The sequence below is a fragment of the Elephas maximus genome, chromosome 1 (assembly GCF_024166365.1).
Source record: "Elephas maximus indicus isolate mEleMax1 chromosome 1, mEleMax1 primary haplotype, whole genome shotgun sequence".
Lineage (NCBI taxonomy): Eukaryota > Metazoa > Chordata > Mammalia > Proboscidea > Elephantidae > Elephas > Elephas maximus.
In genome coordinates, this window is record NC_064819.1 from 151,645,496 (window position 1) to 151,666,506 (window position 21,011).

A 21,011-nucleotide genomic window follows, 5' to 3' on the forward strand; every position below is an offset into this window, starting at 1 on the left:
GGGCGCGGCACTGCAGTTCGGGGTTCGGAGGTAGGTGGCGGGGCGACGCACCTCTTTTCGACGCACCTCTTGACTGCGCCTTGGGCGGCGGTCGGGGTGGAGAACATGGGCCCCGGGGGCGCGGGCTGCTCCCCCGGGCTACTGCTGACCGTCGGCTGGCTGCTCCTGGCGGGCCTGCAGTCCGCTTGCGGGAAGAATTCCACCTACTTCCAGGATCCAGGCATGGCCCACCAGGGCGAGAGCGATGGTGAAGGCGAGGAAGAAGCGGAGAACGACGCGGAGACCGAGGCCGAGGTTGAGACCGAAGCCTCAAGCGAGTCTGAGGATGATGGTGAGGCCGGGAGGCTCTTTGGCTGCCCTTCTCTGTGCCTACACTAGCTTGACTCTCAGGAGGTTGCTCCTGAGCCTGCAAACCCTGAGGCCTTTGTAGAGGGAGAAACCATGCCCTTTCTCTCCCGCACCCCCCGCCCCAGAACAAAAGAATTACTGTATTAACATCTGTAGATCTTTCTTACATAACATCAGCCCGAATGTGTACATTTTGGGCACCTAATAGCCTTGTAGAAAGGTGTGCTAATTTCCCAAGGCCACAGTTAGATAAATAAACACATATATAGAAATTGCTGCAGAAATACTGCTAAATATTGCTCTGGACAAGGAAAAAGATGCTTCTCCTTTTTCTTTTGTTTCTTTTTTTTTTTTTTTAGGTGGTGGGACCAATGTTATCCCCTCCCTCCCAAGAGGAGTCATTTTGATTCTCCTTGAAGTTATTTTTTCCTTTCCATTGCAGGCTTTTTTTTTTTTTTAAGTTCCGAATTACTTAAGTTCCTCCACATTTGCACTTTTGGTTGGAACTAAATGTCATCATGACACACCTAGATAGACCAAAATGTTGTCAAAACTGTCCAGAAGCCGCATGACACCTTGGCACCACCCTGAAGCAACTCTGCAGCATGGTGGTGTTTTCTTTGTATGTTCGATCTGAAACCACAGGGGAAAGGTGGCAGTAGGAAGTAGCTTGATAGCAGCTATCAAGGGATTCAGCTATTGGCTTTATTAGAAGATATAGGTTAACCAAGGGAGAATGAGCTTGTGCCTGGTACATAAATTTACCTTATTCTGCTGGTTCATTAAGCAATAAAACTTGACAAGCTGTCCTACAATGTTATATTGATTAGAAACTTGAATGCTGGTAGGTAAGAAAGGTCAGTTGTAGGTTTGCAGCCTTCTAAAGGAGGACAGTTTCCTTCCCCCATAAATGACCCACCCAGCTGAGGTTTATTTAATATACTTGATGTTCTTATGTCTCCTCAATCTATACATATAGAGTGGATGCTGTATTTATCAGCTTTTCTCTTATTTCCTCATGACAGTTAGTGACCCTCAATGACAGAAAGAAATTGACTATCCAAGGTTAATGGTAGGATCAAGGTTTGTACTGCCTTGATAAAATTACATTACAGAGAGCCTGAGACTGTCCTTGGCTATGGAAATGCAAAAAAGAAGATGACTAGGGAAGAAAAGAACATGTTCTAAAGCAGAGTAGCTATTATTGCACTCTGATTTTAAAGTAATTGAATTTTAGTGTTAAACTAGTCAAGGGATAGTTCTAGCTATAAATGCTTAATGGAGTTTAGGCCAAACCCTAGCAACAGAGTGAGAATGTCTTGGATTCTTATACAAATATAGGAAAGTTTTTTTTTTTTTTTTTTTTTAATCTTGTTGTGTCTCAGTTTCCTCATCTACGAAACAGGGACAATGATAAACTTCAGGGAGTCCATGAACCTTCTGGAATTTTAAATATAAAATTTCATGCCTGGGTGCTTTTCCCTGGGGAGACTGAGAATCCAGAATTTCAGACAATCTGAGTGGTCTGAAGACTGAAAAATTCCCAAACCATCATTAAAATTGAGCAAAGTAATCCTCAGCCTGCCAGGAAAAACAGTCGCCATTTACTATCCAATGGACCCTTGTTTTTTCATACTTTTAAGTAATTGTACATATAATTTACAAGGATAAGAATAAAGGGATTGTGAAAACAGCTTCAGTAGAAATTTTATTAAGAATTGAAACATGGAAAAATCCAAAATGGTATTCCATATTTCCTGGTTTTGAAGGTGTATGTACCCCAAATGGGCAAAGTCCTTTCAATACAACTAACTTCATCATCTGAACCTGGAATGTATCAGATTTCAAGTACATCTCTCACAGATTCTAACTTGTCATTACTTCTGGTTCGTTTTGTACTTGTATTGTCAAGACGATTCTTTTGAAAACTTCGAAGGCTCATAATTTTGTTGAAGGGAGGACTGTCATCTTCCTTGCTCCATAATTGCAAAGCATGTTCGTTTTTGGATTATAAATATCAATTAGAATGTTCAGGTCAATGAATTTTATTAATTTTACATCATTTCTTTCTAATCACCAGCATCATTTGTTCATTTACAAGCCTTATCAAGTAAATTTTGGTGCGTAGACATCATAAAAAGGAAAGAATACATCCACATTCTTTTAGCAAAATGATATGTCCCAGCTTCTTGTCACAAAATGTTTCAGGATGAAGTCCTTCCTGTCGTCAGACTCCTGGATCAGAATACCATATATACTCTTCATCTTTAGATTCTTGAGTTAGAGAAAATTCATCTAGGAAATTCATCTAAGATATCATCATCTCTCACTGTCTAAGATTTTGCTTATGCAATCGATTTTACCATCATCGTTAGCATCTAATGTCTTTCTGTGGTCATCTTCTGATTCATTCAATAATTGTGAATTGTTTTTCTTCTCTTTGCCATTATGAGCAAAAAGTGAGATATTCTGAGTTCTCAGCTATGTTCAATGAAAGCTAAACAAGGAGAGTACCTCTAAAGTTCTTTTATGCCATCTTGAAGGATAGTGCAATACTTTGGACAAAGCAATAAAACAACGGATGATGATGATGATGATGTGTGTGTGTGTAGTTTACAAAATCCTTTTATAAAAGAGACCGGTTGACCTATATAATATTAGGTCAGGAGAGGCAAGATAGAATGAGTTTTATTCTATAAAAATGTAATTGCATTTTCCCTTTTTCTTTGGAAGATCCCTAAGGAAAAACAAAACTCATGAAATATCAAACCTTATAAACCAACCCTCAAAAAAGCACCTCAAAAATTAAAATTGGACCCTGATGGTATAGTAGGAGTTAAAATGTGTTGTCCAGAACCGAGAAGAATACCCCACAATCTGGCCAGAACAAAAAAGGGCAGGATTACTATCTCCATCTTTGTTGATGCCAGGCTTTTATCAGCATAGACTAAGACCTCCATAGATTGTTAGGGAAGCCTCCTTACACTTGACTCACTGGGTACTAACCTCTCCACTTATTTTTAGTTGTTCTTATATCAGACTAAGCCAACTCATATAGCATTTTTGGATATTTGGCTTTTCAGTTCTACATATACGACTTAGTCTTTATTCCTCTTATGTTTCATTTTGTTAGATTTATCCATTATTCCAACCTGTCATTTTTAGATCCAGATTTATTGTAAACACATCTCATATTCTTCCTAGCTTTATACAATCCATGGATCCAGCCACTATGATATCAGTGTTCCTATCTAGGTCATTAATAAAAACGTTGAATAGGACAGAGCCCAGTGAAACAGCACTCCTTTCACATCCACACCAATCAATTAATTAGCATCTGTAGGTCTTACTGTTTAACCAGTTACACATCCAACTTTACTGACATTTAGGTGTTTTTTTTCCCCCTTTTCAGTCATAGGTATATATGTGTGTGACACACACATATATACACATATATTTACATAAATATTTTACATAATATGTTATATATAATATATATTTTATATAATACACATTTTATGTAATTCAATTTCCTCATTTTCTTTCAGTAAGGAAACTGAAGTAAGGAAAAATTAAGTAACTTTCCCAAAGTAGCATACCCAGTTAATAGCAGAACTGATTAGCTGTTTCTTGAATGGTTTTTGAAAAGACACATAGATGTCATCTGCTATTCATTCTCTCAGCCATGTTTTCTGTGTTTGTGAAAACATAGCTTTTAATTTCTATCTCATAATGTGCCAGCAGAAAGTTGCCCAAGCATTTCAAGTACAGAAATGCCGATTTTAAATTAATCATGATAATCAAAATCATTTATTTAACAAAATCAATCATCAATTTACTTAACATGTATCCATCAAGTGTTCAAAGCATTGCATTTGATACTTGTAAGTACAGAACAAAAGTGTTTACAAAAATATGGGGGTTTTACGGTAATCAAAATAGGAAAAAAAATTGTATAGCATTAAATGAAATCAGTTGAGTTTGAATTGAGTAATTATGATATCTTAGCCATGTTTATGTCCCTGGGTGGTATAAATGGTTAACACACTGGCTGCTAATGGAAAGGTTGGAGGTTTGAGTCTACCCAGAGACACCTCTGAAGAAAAACCTGGCAATCTACTTTCGTAAGATTGTTTTGTTGTTGTTAGGTACTGTCCAGTTCATTCTGACTCATAGTGACCCCATGTGACAGAGTAGAATCACCTCATAGGGTTTTCTAGGCTATAATCTTTATAAGAGCAAACCGCCAGGTCTTCCTCTCCAGTGCCACTCAGTGGATTCAAACCAGCAGCCTTTCAATTAGCAGACGAGTGCTCAACCATTGCAGCACCGGGGCTCCTTCTATTAAGATTATAAAACCAACCCTATTGCTGTCGAGTTGATTCCGACTCATAGAAACCCTATTAGACAGAGAGAACTGCCCCGTAGGGTTTCCAAGGCTCTAATCTTTATGGAAGCAGATTGCCACATCTTCCTCCCATGGAGCGGCTGGTGGGTTCAAGCCACCGACATTTCAGTTTGCAGCCGAGCGCTTAATCAACCACTGCATCACCAGGGTTTCTATTAAGATTAAAGCCATTGAAAACCCTATAGATGAGAAAACCCCAGAACAGAACTGAAATTCTTAAAAACTCCACACTAACTGGTCCCGATGAGACTAGAGGACTCCCTGAGATTATTGTCCTAATAATCTCAGGGATTATCAGGTTAAACTTTGAACCAAAACTATCCCATGAGGTTACCTTTTAGTAAAATAACAGGTTGGTGCAGAAAATAAAGGATATTATCTGTGAGCATGGTGCTTCATTAAAAAACCATCTGTATGAGACCAAAAAGTCAACAATGACTCTAAAGCAAAGATGAGAGGATAAAGGAGAAGGGAAACTAGAGCACTGGAAACAGAACAACCAGAATGCAATTAAAGAGAATGTTGAAACACTGTGAAAAATGTAACTAATGTCACTAAATAATTTGTGTAGAAATTGTCAAATGGGAACCTAATTTGCTGTGTAAACTTTCACAGAAAACTCAGTAAAATATTTTTTAAAAACCCTGTGGAGCACAATTCTACTCTAACACACATGGGGTCACCGTGAGTTGGAATGACTGGTTGACAATGGTTTTTTTTTTTTTTCTCTAGTGCCGAACAATTTACAGAATGTTTTCACACACACTGTCTTACTTAATTCTTACAATAATCAAATGAGATTATTTACACAAGGGTTAACTTAGCCCAAGAGAATTTAAATAATTTGTTTGAACTCAACAGCTAACTAGTGGTGAAGCAGATCCATGGACTCCAAGTCCTGGGCTCTTTCCTCTATAATATTTTTGGCCCTGAGTAAATGTGATCATGGGAGTCCCTGGGTGGTGCAAACAATTAAGCACACCGGACTACTACCCAAAAGGTTGGCAGTTCAAAACCATCCAGGGGCAGTTGGAAGATAGGCCTGGCAATCTGCTTTTAAAAGGTCACAACCTTGAAAACCCTATGTAGCAGTTCTGTACGCATGGGGTCACCATGAGTAGGAATCAACTCCCTGGTAACTAACAACAACAAATGTGAACATAGCTTTAGTACACTGCTTTTTTAAAGTTACCCTCTTACAATTCATTATATATATTTTTGTACTGAGATTTTAATCCTAATTTGAGCTATGAATTCGTTATTTACCATCGTTGTTATTATTTTTAGTTGCCATTGGGTCAGTTCCGACGCATGGCAACCTCATGTGTGCATAGCCAATGGAATTTATGACAAATTGCCAAACAGTTAGAAATAAAGAAACATGTGATTTAGAATCAAGAATATTAAAACTTCTCAACTATTTGTATATTCCTGGGTTATCCTGAAAAATCTGATGTTGAAATAAATTCTTAGAAATATTTAAATTTACCATCTTAATCTGGAAAAAGAGTAGAATGAATCTATAACTTTTATTATAATTTTAATGAACGCTTGGAATAAAGCAATGACTTCTCTTTAGATGGACATTATTTAATTTTATTGATTTTGGGAAAATAAGGAATTGAAAAAATTGGATCTTACAATTCACAGATCTATTTGTGATTTTCTGACCTTTTATACAACTCTAACTTACTGATGAAAAAAAATTAATTTTAAGTTATATACAAGATTTAAATATAAACTTTATTTACAAGTTATTTGCTAATTTAAGTGCATTTCTTTAAAGGATTAGGGGTCTTTTGGCTTAAACACTATCAGGTCATGTATTAGGAAAGAGACTTCTGTTTTATATAGAAAACTTAATTTCTGTTGCCCATGTCTTAAGTCATGATAAGTACTTGTATCCTTCATCCCCAAGTAAGAGTTTCTCACTTAGAAAAGTTTTCATATGATTAAATAACGTATCTTTGCACTTTAGTTTCAAATAGGACAATATCCAAAGAAGTAGAATTTGGAATGTGCACTGTTACATGTGGTAAGTAGCATACAGCAGATGAATAAACCATATTGTAGTTTTGGTGGGAGGGAAGGTAAAAAACAGTGTGGCAGTGTTCTACTTGTAATTTTGTGATGAAGGAGACTTCATCGCTCATTAATTTCTAATAACAATAAGTTACACATACAGCTCAAGTTGATAGTCTTTTAAAAGGTAAGATATTTTCAGCTCCTAACCTGTAAATCTTATTTTAAGCCAGCTCCCTATACTTTTTTTTGGCACATAAACTGCCTTCACCAAAGTAAAATTTTCTTTACCTCACAGATGTTCAGAAGATGAAAGACCTTCCGATGCATCTCACAGATGTCTTCCCACATACTGTGTTGGCAAATCTATCAAGAAATTTGCTTATTTATAATCATCTATTTAAAATTTTACATTTCTCCATTTTTTTATATCATGTCATAGAGGAAAGAGCCATTGGTTTTGTGGGGAAGATGATGCTCAAAGACCATGACTTATTTTGAACATTCCATGGATGGGACATAAAATTTCTTGTATGAGAGTGGATTAAGCCTACAGATGCTATAATAGACCCATAGTTCTCAAATTTTAGTGTGCATTTTAAGTGCCTGGAGGCTTGTTAAAACACAGATTGCTGGGCCCATCTGAGAAGAATGGTATATTACCAATTCGTCTGATCCGGTAGGTCTCCGATTGTCATGAGTAGGAATCAACTCAACTGCAACTGGTTTGGTATGGCTGGGGAAGGGTCTCAGAATTTGCGTTTCTAACAAAGTCACAGGTGAGGCTTATGTTGCCAGTTTGGGGACGACCCTCAGGGAACCACTGCTATAGACTGGAGTGCTGAGAGGACAATAGATAATTCACAATTACATTTACCCAAAATAGAACCAGCTCTCCTGTCAATGGGTTACTTGCTACGCATTTGGCAACTGATAAAAGAAACGGAAAAAAGACAGGAATGGGAAGGAAAAGAGGACAAAAGCTAGAGGGAGACAGAAAAATCCATGTGGACCCTAGATCAGAATTAATTTCTTGTTGTTAAAAATTATACCTGAATTGATTTTGAGATAGTCTTCAACCTGTTTTTACCTTAACTTCTTAGTGGGTCTGTCACCAAATTGAGAGCAATCCATGTAATAAACTTGTGATATTCATCTACAGTTTATATTTTTCTTTGGCTGCTTGACTGAAAAACTTCCAACAGGTAGAGAATGATTATTTTTACGGCAAAACCCACCCGTTGCCATCAAGTCAATTCTGACTCATAGTGACCCTATAGGACAGAGTAGAACACAGGGTTTCCAAGGAGCAGCTGGTAGATTAGAACTGCCAACCTTCTGGTTGGTTAGCAGTCAAGCTCTTAACCACGGTGCCAACAGGGCTCCATTTTTATGACAGTTCTATTAATTGATGCTGTATCACTATTAGTTGAAAAAATGTTTTATAAATTGTATATTTGTTCATATAATAAAAGATGTATTTTTTTGTTTGTTTTTGGGTGCCTATTCTGTGGCACAGTAGTTAAAGCACTCGACTACTAACTGAAAGGTTGGCGGTTTGAAACCACCAGTGGCTCTGTGAGGGAAAGATGTGGCAGTCTGCTTCCGTAAAGATTTACAGCTTTGGAAACCCTGTGGGGTTGCTATAAGTTGGAACTGACTTGATGGCAGTGGGTTTTTTGTTTCTTACTTTTAATATGTGCCTGGCAGTGTTATACGTGTTGGGGATACAGCAGTGAACAAACTAGAATACACTCACTACCTTCAAGGAATATCTATTTTAATAGGGCTGGACAGATAAATAATATGCAAAATGTAATATATCAGATAGTGATAAGTTCTAAGGAGAAACATAAACAAGAAAAGGAAGTATTTCATATCTCAAATATAAAAACCTTTTAATTTTCTAATATTACCTACTTAAAAGAAAAAAATAGTGACAATTCTATTTGTTTAACTCCCAAAACAATATTTTAGCAGTCAAAAGGTTTTCTTTTCCTAGAATTCCTAGGCAGATTTTAGGTGTTACTCGGACCTACAGAAAATCTCACACCTACACAGATCATTTCAATGAACTATATTTGGCTAGATAAATAAATACTAAAATACCTGTTTGGAAAATATTTATGCATTTTAGAATAAGGCTGTGCTTCTAGACAGGAACATTTTATAAATTCAAGTGGAGCCATACTGCTACTATTCTCAGCTGTTTCTTTTAATCAAAAGACATCTTTCCTCTTCTATCTTTTTATTTCGTATGGAGTCCCTTCCCTTGCTATTCAAAGTGAGGTCCACAGACCAGCATCAGCCTGGGAGCTTGTTAGAAATGCAGAATCTCAGGACCTCGTCCAGACCTGGAGCCCTTGGGTGGTGCAAATGGTTAACTCACTTGGCCACCAACTGCAAGGTTGGTGGTTCAAGTGTACCCCAACCAAACCTGTTGACATCGAGTCGGTTCCAACTCATAGTGACCCTAGAGGACAAAGTAGAACTGCCTCACAGGGTTCCAAGGAATGGCTGGTAGATTCGAACTGCTGACCTTTTGGTTAGCAGCAAAGCTCTTAACCGCTGTGCCACCAGGGCTCCCAAGTTGACCCAGAGGTGGAAAAAAATCAGCTATTGAAAACCCTATGGAGCACAGTTCTACTCTGAGACACATGGGGTCATGCATGAGTCAGAATCGACTCAATGACAACTTTTTTTTTTAAACTTCAGACCTACTGAAGCAGAATTTTCATTTTAGTAAGATCTCCAGGTAATTCACATGCACTTTGAAGTTTGAGAAGCACAGCTGTAAGCTACTTCCAGCCTTCAACTTTCCCTTGCCTGTGAGAGTGGGTTTTATGGTTAATATCTGGTGGAGAATGAAAGAGGAAATCTGGTAGACAAGGAAATCAAAATGGATTCGTCGTTAGCTTGTGACCACTGTCTTACCACAGGTCATTTTATCACAGGACATGGTTTAGCATGTTGCCCATCCAGCATTTTATCATCTCTCTCAATCTGACGATGAATGAAAGGCAAGCTCAGTGGAGCTCTGGGATCAGCTGGTAAAGACTTGATCTCTTATTACAAAAAAAGGATGTCATTTCTAAAGAGAGTATTTTATTGGAAATGGAGATTTGGCCATTAATAGATTGTTCTGTCAATATTTACTGATCTATATATATAAAAAAAAAAAATTTATGGAAAAATGTGATTTTGGAATTTCATCCAGAAGCTTCACCTCTCTCCCCTAAAAAATTTGGCAAATCTCGTATACTATTTTATTTCATCAAATTTAAGACTATCAGATTTAAGAAGCACAATTTATGTACCTCTAAGGAGGAAAAATACTGCCAGTTAATCTACGACATGCCATCGCTTAGAATACTTATTCTAATTTCAGAGATGTTAAAATTTAAAACGTTTGCACCTTAGAGCAATGAAAATTTACACACAATAGCACGTTAATTTACTACCATAGTAAAACTTTCCTAAAATTCTGTAGTAAAGGAGTCTCTTCAATTTTATTTACCATAAAATGTGTATGATTTTGGAATCCTAATGTGTGTGATCACGGAATCCTTTTTCTTGAGGTAACAACCAGTGGCCTATGTTTTGTCTAACTCACTTTGGGAAAAGCTACTTTATGAAATAATTCAAAAGGAAGGGCCTAAAAAATTTAGAAATGTTATCATTCTGAGTTTAGGAACTTAATTTCTGAAATTAGGAGGGAAATCTCCAAAAAAGAGTTTACTAGATGGAAAAGAAACCTTGGAATAAGCTTTTCTTAACATTTGCTGATTTTTTTTTTTTTTTTTTTACCAAAGGTGTTGGCATTAGAGAAGTTATATTAACAAATGGATGCCCTGGAGGTGAATCCAAGTGTCTCGTGCGGGTGGAAGAATGCCGTGGACCAGTAGACTGCGGCTGTGAGTTGCACTCTGTATTGGAGGGAAACTGAGGGAAAGGGTTTAGGCTGGGAAAATATCCTTTACCTCAGGGTACCACTGAGTGGAAGGACACAATAGGTTGTTATCATGAAAGAGAATCATGATAAAATTTGACTCTGTTTCTTCTCTAACAGTTATAACTCTGAGTAACTTTCTGCTTTTGCCTTATATTTTTTAGCAACGTGTAAAATTTAACACCTATTCTGTATAATATATCAGAGTCTGTGACTGAGGCTGTCCTATAGTGAAATGCTTTTGACACTCAGCCCATAACATTATATCAGTGATTTAGTAAGCCTTAAATTGAGACCTTTGAGAGCTGTTCTATATCAAATTATGTGACTTAGTCATCTAGTGCTGCTATAAGAGAAATACCACAAGTGGATGGCTTCAACAAGGAGAAATTTATTTTCTCACAGTCCAGGAGGCTAGAAGTCTGAATTCAGGGTGCCAGCTCCAGGGGAAGGCTTTCTCTCTGTGTGGGCTCTGGGGGAAGGTCTTTGTCATCAATCCTCCCCTGTTGAGGAGCTTCTCAATGCAGGAACCCCTGGTCCAAAGAATGCGTGCTCTCCTCCTGGCTCTTTTTTCTTGGTGATATGAGGTCCCCATGTCTCTATGCTCACTTCTCTCTTTTATATCTCAAAAGAGATTGGCTTAAAATACAATCTAATCTTGTAGATTGATTCCTGCCTCATTAACATAACTGCCACTAATCCCATCTCATCACATCATAGAGATAGAAATTACAACACATATGAAAATCACATCAGATGACAAAATGGTGGACAATCACACAATACTGGAAACATGGTCTAGCCAAGTTGACAGATATTCTGGGAGGGCACAATTCAATCCATGACATTATGCTACTCTGAGATTTCAGTATCTTTCATGGGAGACTCTAAACAGTAAATTGGAAGCCACTCGTAGGTCCCAGGGGTGTCCCTGGGTGGTGCAAATGGTTAAGTGCTCAATTACTAGCCGAAATGTTGGCTGTTCAGACCCACCCAGAGGCTCCTTTAAAGATTAAAGTCCTGGTGATCTACTGAAAAATCAGCCCCTGAAAAGCCTGTGAACCACAGTTCTATTCTGCAACACATGGGGTCTCCATGAGTTAGAATGGATTTGATGGCAACTGGCTTGGTTTTTAGTAGGTCCCGAAGTTTAATAGATCACCAGGTTGGTTGTCCTTGCTATGCCTCTTCTCCACAATTTATTCTTCAGGAAGAGCAGGCAGCCATGATATCTCCTCACCTGCTTCTTTTGTGACTTTATCTTTGTATCTGTTACTTCTCTCTGATCTTCTATACTTCCAATAATAAGGTTGATGACTTCCAGGGTATAATAAATCTTTAAAATTCCAAGTGGCTTTTAAAAGTAGTGTTTTGTATAACTCAATTTATAATGCCCAGTGATGTTTATGTGCTTAATTTTTCTTTTTTTCAGGGGGTAAACCACTTTCAGAAAGTCTTGAAAGTGTTAGGTTGGCATGTATTCACATATCACCTGTAAATCGTTTCAAATATATGTGGAGACTTCTAAGGCCAGATCAAGTGAGTAATGAATGTATATAAATTGGTCCTTTCTAGTGAGTGATAAAATTTATTATATCTCAGTTCTAATAACTCACAGAAAACTTTTTTTAAAAAGCAGTTTGCAAAAATGACATCAAAACCATGCAACATTATCATCAATGGGATTTAAAATTTTTCGTTATTTAGTGGGACTACTACTTTACGTATATCTTAGGGCCAACTATAATAAGAACTTAAAAACATCCATTTTATATGTTCTACTTTGGAAGTAAGGTTTTCATTGATTTATATAGGAATTATATAATTAATTGAGACTTTTTAAGTGCCAGGCCTACATCAAGCACTATAATTTCTTTTAATCCACATAACAATCTTATGAGATAGTTTCTATCATTATATCCATTTTACAGATAAATAACTGAGGTGCAGAAGGTTACTCGTTCATGGTCCACACAGGCAGGAAGTGGAAGGTTTAGGATTTCAGGTCTGGTATGTCTGACTTCAAAATCCATGTGCACAATTGATTACTGTACTAGAATAAGAGAGATAGTTACTCTTCTTCCGTTATGGGTAATAGGGTTTTCTGATCTTAACTTTATGTGAAGAACGTTGATACTTTGCTATTATTATTTTTTTTATTTTTAAATAGCAAGCTATTATACTTGGAAATGATTCAGCAATCCTGGAAGTACACAGGGATGATCACCCCCTGGCTTTAGAGTGCAACACTCTGGATAATAATGAAATCATTGCATCTGTTAGATTCACAGTCTATACAGCAGGTGGTAAGTGTCCGACATGTTTTAATTTGCTTATATCTTAAACTTTAAAGAGCATCGAAATGTCCTGGAGAGCTTATTAAAACAAAGATCACTGGCCCCACACACTGAGATTCTGATTCTATAGGTCTGGGTTTGGGAGCAGTAATGGTTCAGTGGTAGAATTCTGCCTTCTATATGGGAGATATGGGTTCAATTTCCAGCCAATATACCTCATGCCCAGCTACCACCTGTCTGTCACTGGAGGCTTTCATGATGCTGAACAGGTTTCAGTGGAGCTTCCAGACTAAGACAGACTAGGAAGAAAGGCTTGGTGATCTACTTCCAAAAATCAGCCAGTGAAAATCCTATGGATCACAATGGTCCACTCCCCAGCTGATCATGGGGGGTGGTGCAGCATTTCATTCCTCGTACATGGGGTTGCTATATGTCGGGGCTGACTTGATGACAGCTAACAACAAGGTCTGGGGTGGGCCCAGCACAAAAATATGCACCTCTAACAAGTTTACCTCAAGGATTGCATCTTACTTGAATCCACAATCAACCCCCATGGAAGCAGCAGTCAAGAAATCCAAAGACGCATTGCACTGGGCAAATCTGCTGCAAAGGACCTCTTTAAAGCATTGAAAAGCAAAGATGTCACTGTGAAGAGTAAGGTGCGCCTGATCCAAGCCATGGTATTTTCAATCGCATCATATGCATGTGAAAGCTGGACAATGAGTAAGGAAGACCAGAGGAGAATTGATGCCTTTGAATTGCGGTGTTGGTGAAGAATATTAAATATACCATGGACTGCCAGAAGAACGAATGAGTCTGTCTTGGAAGAAGTACAACAAAAATGCTCCTTAGAAGTAAGGATGGCGAGATTGTATCTTACCTACTTTGGACATGTTGTCAGAAGGGATCAGTCCCTGGAGAAGGACATCATGCTTGGTAAAGTACAGGGTCAGTGGAACAAAGGAAGACCGTCAATGAGATGGATTGACACGGTGGCTGCAACAATGGACTCAAGCATAACAACGATTGTAAGGATGGTGCAGGACTGGGCAGCATTTCATTCTGTGGTGCATAGGGTTGCTATGAGTTGGAGCTGACTCGGTGGCACCTAACAACAAGTTTCCAGGTGATGCTGGTGCTCAATCCTGGTTCAGGGAATCATACTCAGAGAACCACCGATTTATATCATTTAGACCTCTTTACAAGCTTGTACTTAATTTCCATTTCACAAAGTAGAATCAGATGTGCCTCACTTCAGGAAACTGATGTATTCCTGAAGTATCTCCAAAGAACAGTCCTCTAACTTGAATTGATTATTGTTTTACTTCCATCATAAAATTGAAAATGGAAAAATGGACTTCTCGTTGATGTTTACTAAAATATTGGTACAGTAAAATAAATTTAAGAAATATGATACCATATCTTCTTAAAAATTATTTATTTGAAGAAAGTATTTTTGATAAATTAATAATACAGTCCTTGATATTTGTCACAAAAGGGAAATCTTATCCTGAACATAATTTTACATACTAGAAAGTGTTCCCTTATGAAATGGATCCATGCGCACATTCTTTCAATTTCATCTATGGTATCTTCTGTATTCATGTAATTATTTCATTTAGTTCAGTTGCTCTTAATCATTTTTACTGCTGTAAATTGTGGTTGGGGGTGTGAGTGCTTTGATCATAAGGTTCAGGAGCCTGTTCCCAGAAAAATGCCTACATATACATGTTCCATGTAATATTAAAGAAACACATGAATCTCTTAAAGCCATTTCTGACCTCCAGATAAAGATCCTTTGGTGTTGTCTAGAGACACCACACAAAATAACACCCTTTACTGAAACAAAAACAAATAAACAAACAAACAACAACAGCAAAAAACTAAAGTTTTTGGGGGGGTGATTTTAAATATAAACTATTTACTATTTTAACTTTCTTTGGTGTGTTTACTGCCTTTAAAAAAAAAATCTGCCTGGTGAAAGCTAATAATCTTGCTCCTACATTGGAATATCGGTTATCCTTAAAACAATAATTCCAGTAAATGCTATAAAAATCAAAATCAGACCAAAATATCAAAATCTAAAAAATACCGCTAGTTCATGATGTTAAAGGTATCCGGCCCTAACATCAGTCTTTGTCCCCTCCACCTGCTCCCCGTTAGAACTGCTCTGGTAGGTGTCTAGTGGTTAGCTTCTCTCAAGATTAGAGGACAATGTGCATTCACTAGGGTGTAAGCTAAGGGCTGGAGCACAGACTCCAAAGTGTCAGGCCTTAAGTGAAATGGTGTTGGCTTCTCTCAACTGTCCAGGACTGGCAGAGTAGCTCGGCCATCTCAGCACACGCACTGGTTAAACAATAAAGCGTTTTCAGAAGAATACTTCAGTATCTATTAAGCCAGAAAACCAAACCTGATGCCGTCGAGTCGATTCCAACTCATAGTGACCCTGTAGGACAGTGTAGAACTGCCCCATAGAGTTTCCAGGGAGCGCCTAGTGGATTTGAACTGCCGATCTTTTGGTTTGCAGCCCTAGCACTTAACCACTATGCCACCAGGGTTTCCCAGTATCTTATTAGCTTCTTTTAAGGATGACGGTTGGGTACAGCACTGCGACAGACCCTTTTGGCAAGAATATTTTGGCTAGAAATGTCCACACATAGAATACACTGGCTTGAAACAAATATTTTTTGTTGAAATAATTTTAGGATAAATATGGTTTTGTTCATGAAAAATCCCCATCCCTTATATATCAAAATTTTCGTTCCCACATAGTTGTTTTTCATAATTAGCCATAAGCTTAGTTTCTCTAAAAATCGGGGTGTCAAAATTCAGCCTCTTTTTCATTGGGAAATTCAGCTTATTTTTAAGTAGATATGAAGTAATCTAAGTGACCCTTTTAAGAAGACAGTTGTTGAAATAAGCTAAAGTGTTCATAACCCTTACTTTCTACCCTCTCTTGCCTAGTATTGCAGAGTAGTAGATAGATGGAAAGGAATTACTGCATTTCTTTTTCTCCTTTCCAAGTTTTAGTCCTAAGGGGTATTTTTTATTTTAGTTTTTAAAAATGTCACCTCTTCTGTAAATCTAATGTTATTTCAAAATAATTTTTTAAATCCCACAATGTTGGACTGTAAACATAGATTTAATTTCTCTGTCATACTTGGACCTAGTTAGTGAGGCTTTACCTTTACAACACCACTATTGAGTTTATAGCTCCACAAAAAAAAAAAAAAAAATTTTAAGGAAAATGGAGAAATTATACTCCATGGTGTTTTGGTTTTTGTTAGTTGTCAATGGGTCCACTCCATCTCACGGCAACCCAATGTACAACAGAATGAAACATTGCCTACCTAGTCCTGCACTGTCTTCATGATTGTTGGTATTCTCAAGTCCACTGTTGTGGCCACTGGGTGTTTTGAGTGCCTTCCAACCTAGGGGGCTCATCTTCTAGCACTATATCAGGCAATATTCTATTGTGATTCATAGGGTTTTCACTGGCTAATTTTCAAAAGTAGATCACTAGGCTTTTCTACCTAGTCTGTTTTAATCTAGAAGCTCTGCTGAAACCTGTCCACCGTGATACTGCTGGTATTTAAAGTACCAGTGGCATAGTTTCTAGCATCATAGCAACACTCGAGCCAGCACAGTATGACAAACTGACAAATGGATGGTGGAATATGGTATATAAAAGGTAGGAAAAAAAAAAAATCCAGAAAAATAAGTAGTTGGGATTGTCCATTAAGAAGACTACTTCTGGTAGAGTAGTACTTACCAAAATGAAAATATTAAAATAGTCCAAATATAACTTGCATGAGTCAGTAAACCTCCTTGGATCTTGTTCTACTTATCTGTATAACATGATGGTTGGACCAGATGATCTTTCTGATCCTTTCTCACATAAATCTTCTATGATTCTATAATTTTGGGACAAGGAAGGGTCATTAGAAATCTTTGTAGTTCACAAAATAAGTAATACTTGATGTAAACTGGCTCTTCACCAGTTTACCATGAAGTAGTATCATAAAACATGTGGTAGACTGGCTTGGTCTCCTTAATGGTCTTATTTGCAGAAAGAGCATAAAAAAGTGGGATAAAATGACTGATTTAAGAGTGGCATGTGAATATTTGAAAACAATGATCCTTAACCCCTACCTTATGCCATAAAAAGTTAATATGAGATGAATCATAGTCCTAAATATAAAAGCTATAACCATAAATAAAGCTTTTGAAAGAAACTTAGACTATCTTCATGATTTGAGAATAATCAAAGATTTCTTAGGTATGTCTCAGAAAGTAATTACCACAAAAAGAAACATTGATAAATTAGACCTCATCAAAATTGAAAACTTCAGCTTATTATAAGGAATCATTAAGAAAATGAATATGCAAGTCAAAACTTGGAAGAAAACATTCACATCCAGTATAATCAGTTTGGGAAAAGGTCTGGCAATTTCTTAGTAAGATCCCTTGGTGACACAAGCAGTTTGTGCTTAACTAATAACCTAAAGGTTGACAGTTTTAATCCACCCAGTGGCTCTATGGAGGAAAGGCCTAGTGATCTGCTTCCGTAAAGATTACAGCCAAGAAAACCATATGTAGTTCTACTCTGCAACACATGAGGTCCCCGTGAGTTGGAATTGACTAGACAGCACTGTATTTGCTTTTTGGTTTTTGACCCAGCAGTTCCACTCCTAGGTATTTATCCAAGAGAAATAAAAATATGTGTTCACAAAATGACTTGTACAAGAATGTTCATAACAACTTTATTTTTAACAGCCTAAAACTGGAACAGCCTAGGTATCCATCAGTAGAACAATTAATTTCTTTTTTTAAATGTGGAATACTACTCAGTAATAAAAAGGAAACAAACAAAAATTAATGCATGCAACAAGGATGAGTTTCTAACACATTATACCTTATCCTGAGTTAAAATTTTTTTTTTTTTTTTTTTTTTGTTTCCGTTCATATGACGTTCTAGATAGGAAGAACTAACCTATGATGAAAAAAAAAAAAATCAGGGCAGTGGTTGCCTCTGGAGGATGGTGAAAATTAACTGGAAAGGGGCTGGAGGCAACTTCCTGGAGTAAAGCAATGTTCTATGCCTTGACAGGGATTTGAATGATAACATAGGTGTGCATGCATTTGCCAAAACCAATGCATTGCATTGGGCAAATCTGCTGCAAAAGACCTCTTTGAAGTGTTCAAAAGCAAAGATGTCATCTTGAGGACTAAGGTTCACCTGACCCAAGCCATGGCGTTTTCAGCTGCCTCATATTCATATGCAGGACGATGAATAAGGAAGACTGAAGAAGAATTGACACCTTTCAATTGTGGTGTTGGCAAGGAATGTTGAATATATCATAGGCTGCCAAAAGAACAAGCAAATCTGTCTTGGAAGAAGGACAACCAGGATGCTTCTTAGTTAGAAGCAGGGATAGCAAGACTACGTCTCTCATACTTTGGACATGTTGCCAGGAGGGATCAGTCTCTGGAGAAGGACATCATGCTTGGTAAAGAAGAGGGTCATTGAAAAAGAGGAAGACCCTTGATGATATGGATTGACACAGTGGCTGCAACAATGGGCTTAAACATAATGATTGTGAGGGTGGCTCAGGGCTGGGTAGTGTTTCATTCTGTTGTGCACAGGGTCGCTATGAGTTGGAACAGATTCAAAGGCACCTGACGACGACAACAAGCAAATACACATTTAAGATTTTTGCGCAATTCATTGTATGTACGTTTTACCTCCAAAGGGGGTGTGGGACTGTAAACAAATATTGAATTATAATTGATGGTATACCTGCTGATGTATTTTGGGGAAAATATGCAGATGTCAGCAATTTATATTGAAATGCTGGCAAAAAATAAAATGGATTAATAGAGGCATGAAGAGATGAATAGTAAAATGTTAATAGTATCTAGGTGGTGGGAATAGAAAATATTCACTCTCAGATTCTTTTAACTTTTCTACATGTTTGATAAGGGCATTTCAATCATATGAAGCAAGTTTGCCAATAACTTCCTTTCTACTATTTCTCTATATTTTTCTAGAGTTGATTTTCAAACTAGGTGAAGTTTCCATCTAGATATCATTTCCTTTTTTTTTTTTTTTCAGTAGTAATGATCATCAGGTGTGTGTTTTTCCTCTAGAATTGCAGATGAGAAGATCCAGCCGACCAGACACTGATGCAGTCCTGGTTTTTGTGCTGACCATAGGAGTCATTATCTGCATATTTGTGATCTTTGTATTGATCTTCATAATTATAAACTGGTAGGTGCACAGCCAACCCCACTACGTCACCTTGGTTTATGTCCTCCTTGTCTTCCCTCATCCAAAGAATAGTAAAGCTCTGTCCATGATGCCTTCTAAATGGGTTTTGAAATTGCCCCACTCCCTTCATTCCTCCTGGGGCTATCCCAGGTAAGGCTACCCCACCTCTTACATGGAGTTAAAAAAAAAAAAAAATCTCATGCTTTGCTTCCCCAGCCCTGAGAGAACTTTTAAATGCAAGTTTTACACTTTTACGTACAAAAAACAAAAACAAAAAACCCATTGCCATCATCATTTTTACATGGTAGTTGTTAAAAAAAAAATTTTTTTTTATTAAATGAATATTTGTATTGTCTAACTGTAGTTCTCACAACTCTGACACTTGGTTATTTCACCCTACTAATCCACTCACATCAGAATATGTATAATAACTACCTGGCTACTACACCCTGGGAAGTCTGATGCGCCACAAATCAAAAATATATTATGAAAAAAAATGGTACTTTCTCTGTAGAAAACAAAAGTATAAATCTGTTTGGTTTTAGTTTTAATTTCACATAGTGGTTTTTTTGTTTCTGTTTTTTTTCTTTTTCTTTTCTAGGGCTGCAGTCAAGGCTTTATGGGGGGCAAAAGCCTCAACAACTGAGATACAGTCTGAGTTGAGTTCTATGAGATACAAAGATTCAACTTCTCTTGACCAATCACCAACAGAAATACCTGGACGTGAAGAAGATAATTTAAGTGAATGGAATGAATGATATATGACAAAACAAAGGAGATTAGAGCATATCAGATTCATTATTATAAAAATAAAATATATACTTAACTACTTTCATATTTTTTGCAAGTGATTTACCACAGTCTGACGATAACTCAGTGTGGGGTTGGGGCTGTTATAATCAGTGCATCTTTGTGGTAGAATTATCAAAAATTACTTTTAAATAGTTCTCAGTATTTACCATTTTAGATAATGAGACATTCATCTAGAGGTACACACAAAAAAGCTTTTACACACATTTTTGATCACTTCTAAGGTGATTTGCCTGTTTTGTGCTAAATAAGAACATTAGAATATAGTAGAATCCTTGTATATTAAAGAATTTCTCCCCACTGGGAACACTGGATTGAACTTGTTAAAGCAAATCATACTTTAGAATCTCCGCAGGGCATGTGATATATAAAACATCACTTGTTAGACATGAAATAATAATAATAATGTTATTGTTGTTGTTAGGTGCCATCGAGCCAGTTCCGACTCATAGCGACCCCATGTGCAACAGAACCAAACACTGCCCAGTCCTGTGCCATCCTCGCAGTCATTGTTATGGTGAGCCCATTGTTGCAGCCATTGTGGCAATCCATCTCATTGAGGGTCTTCATCTTTTTCACTGACCCTCTGCTTTACCAAGCATGATGTCCTTCTCCAGGGATAGATCCCTCCTGACAACATGCCCAAAGTATGTGAGACATAGCCTCACCATCCTTGCTTCTAAGGAGCATTCTGGTCATCCTTCTTCTAGGATAGATTTGTTTGTTCTTTTCGCAGTCCATGGTATATTCAATAATCTTCTCCAACACCACAATTCAAAGGTGTCAATTCTTCTGTCTTCCTTATTCATCGTCCAGCTTTTGAATGCATACGAGGCAAGTGAAAACACCATGGCTTGAGTCAGAGGGACCTTAGTCTTCAAGGTGACATCTTGGCTTTTGAACACT

At 37.4% G+C, this 21,011-nt stretch overlaps 1 protein-coding gene across 1 annotated transcript; it reads left to right on the forward strand.

The window, feature by feature from the left end:
* Positions 1 to 105: 105 nt before the first annotated feature.
* On the forward strand, positions 106 to 20,053 carry SPACA1 (sperm acrosome associated 1). The gene is made up of 7 exons (XM_049897111.1): positions 106 to 331; positions 6,735 to 6,791; positions 10,591 to 10,692; positions 12,160 to 12,266; positions 12,898 to 13,033; positions 19,175 to 19,295; positions 19,897 to 20,053. The coding sequence occupies exons 1-7, from the start codon at positions 106 to 108 to the stop codon at positions 20,051 to 20,053; spliced, it is 906 nt and encodes a 301-aa protein (XP_049753068.1).
* The last annotated feature ends 958 nt before the right edge of the window (positions 20,054 to 21,011 follow it).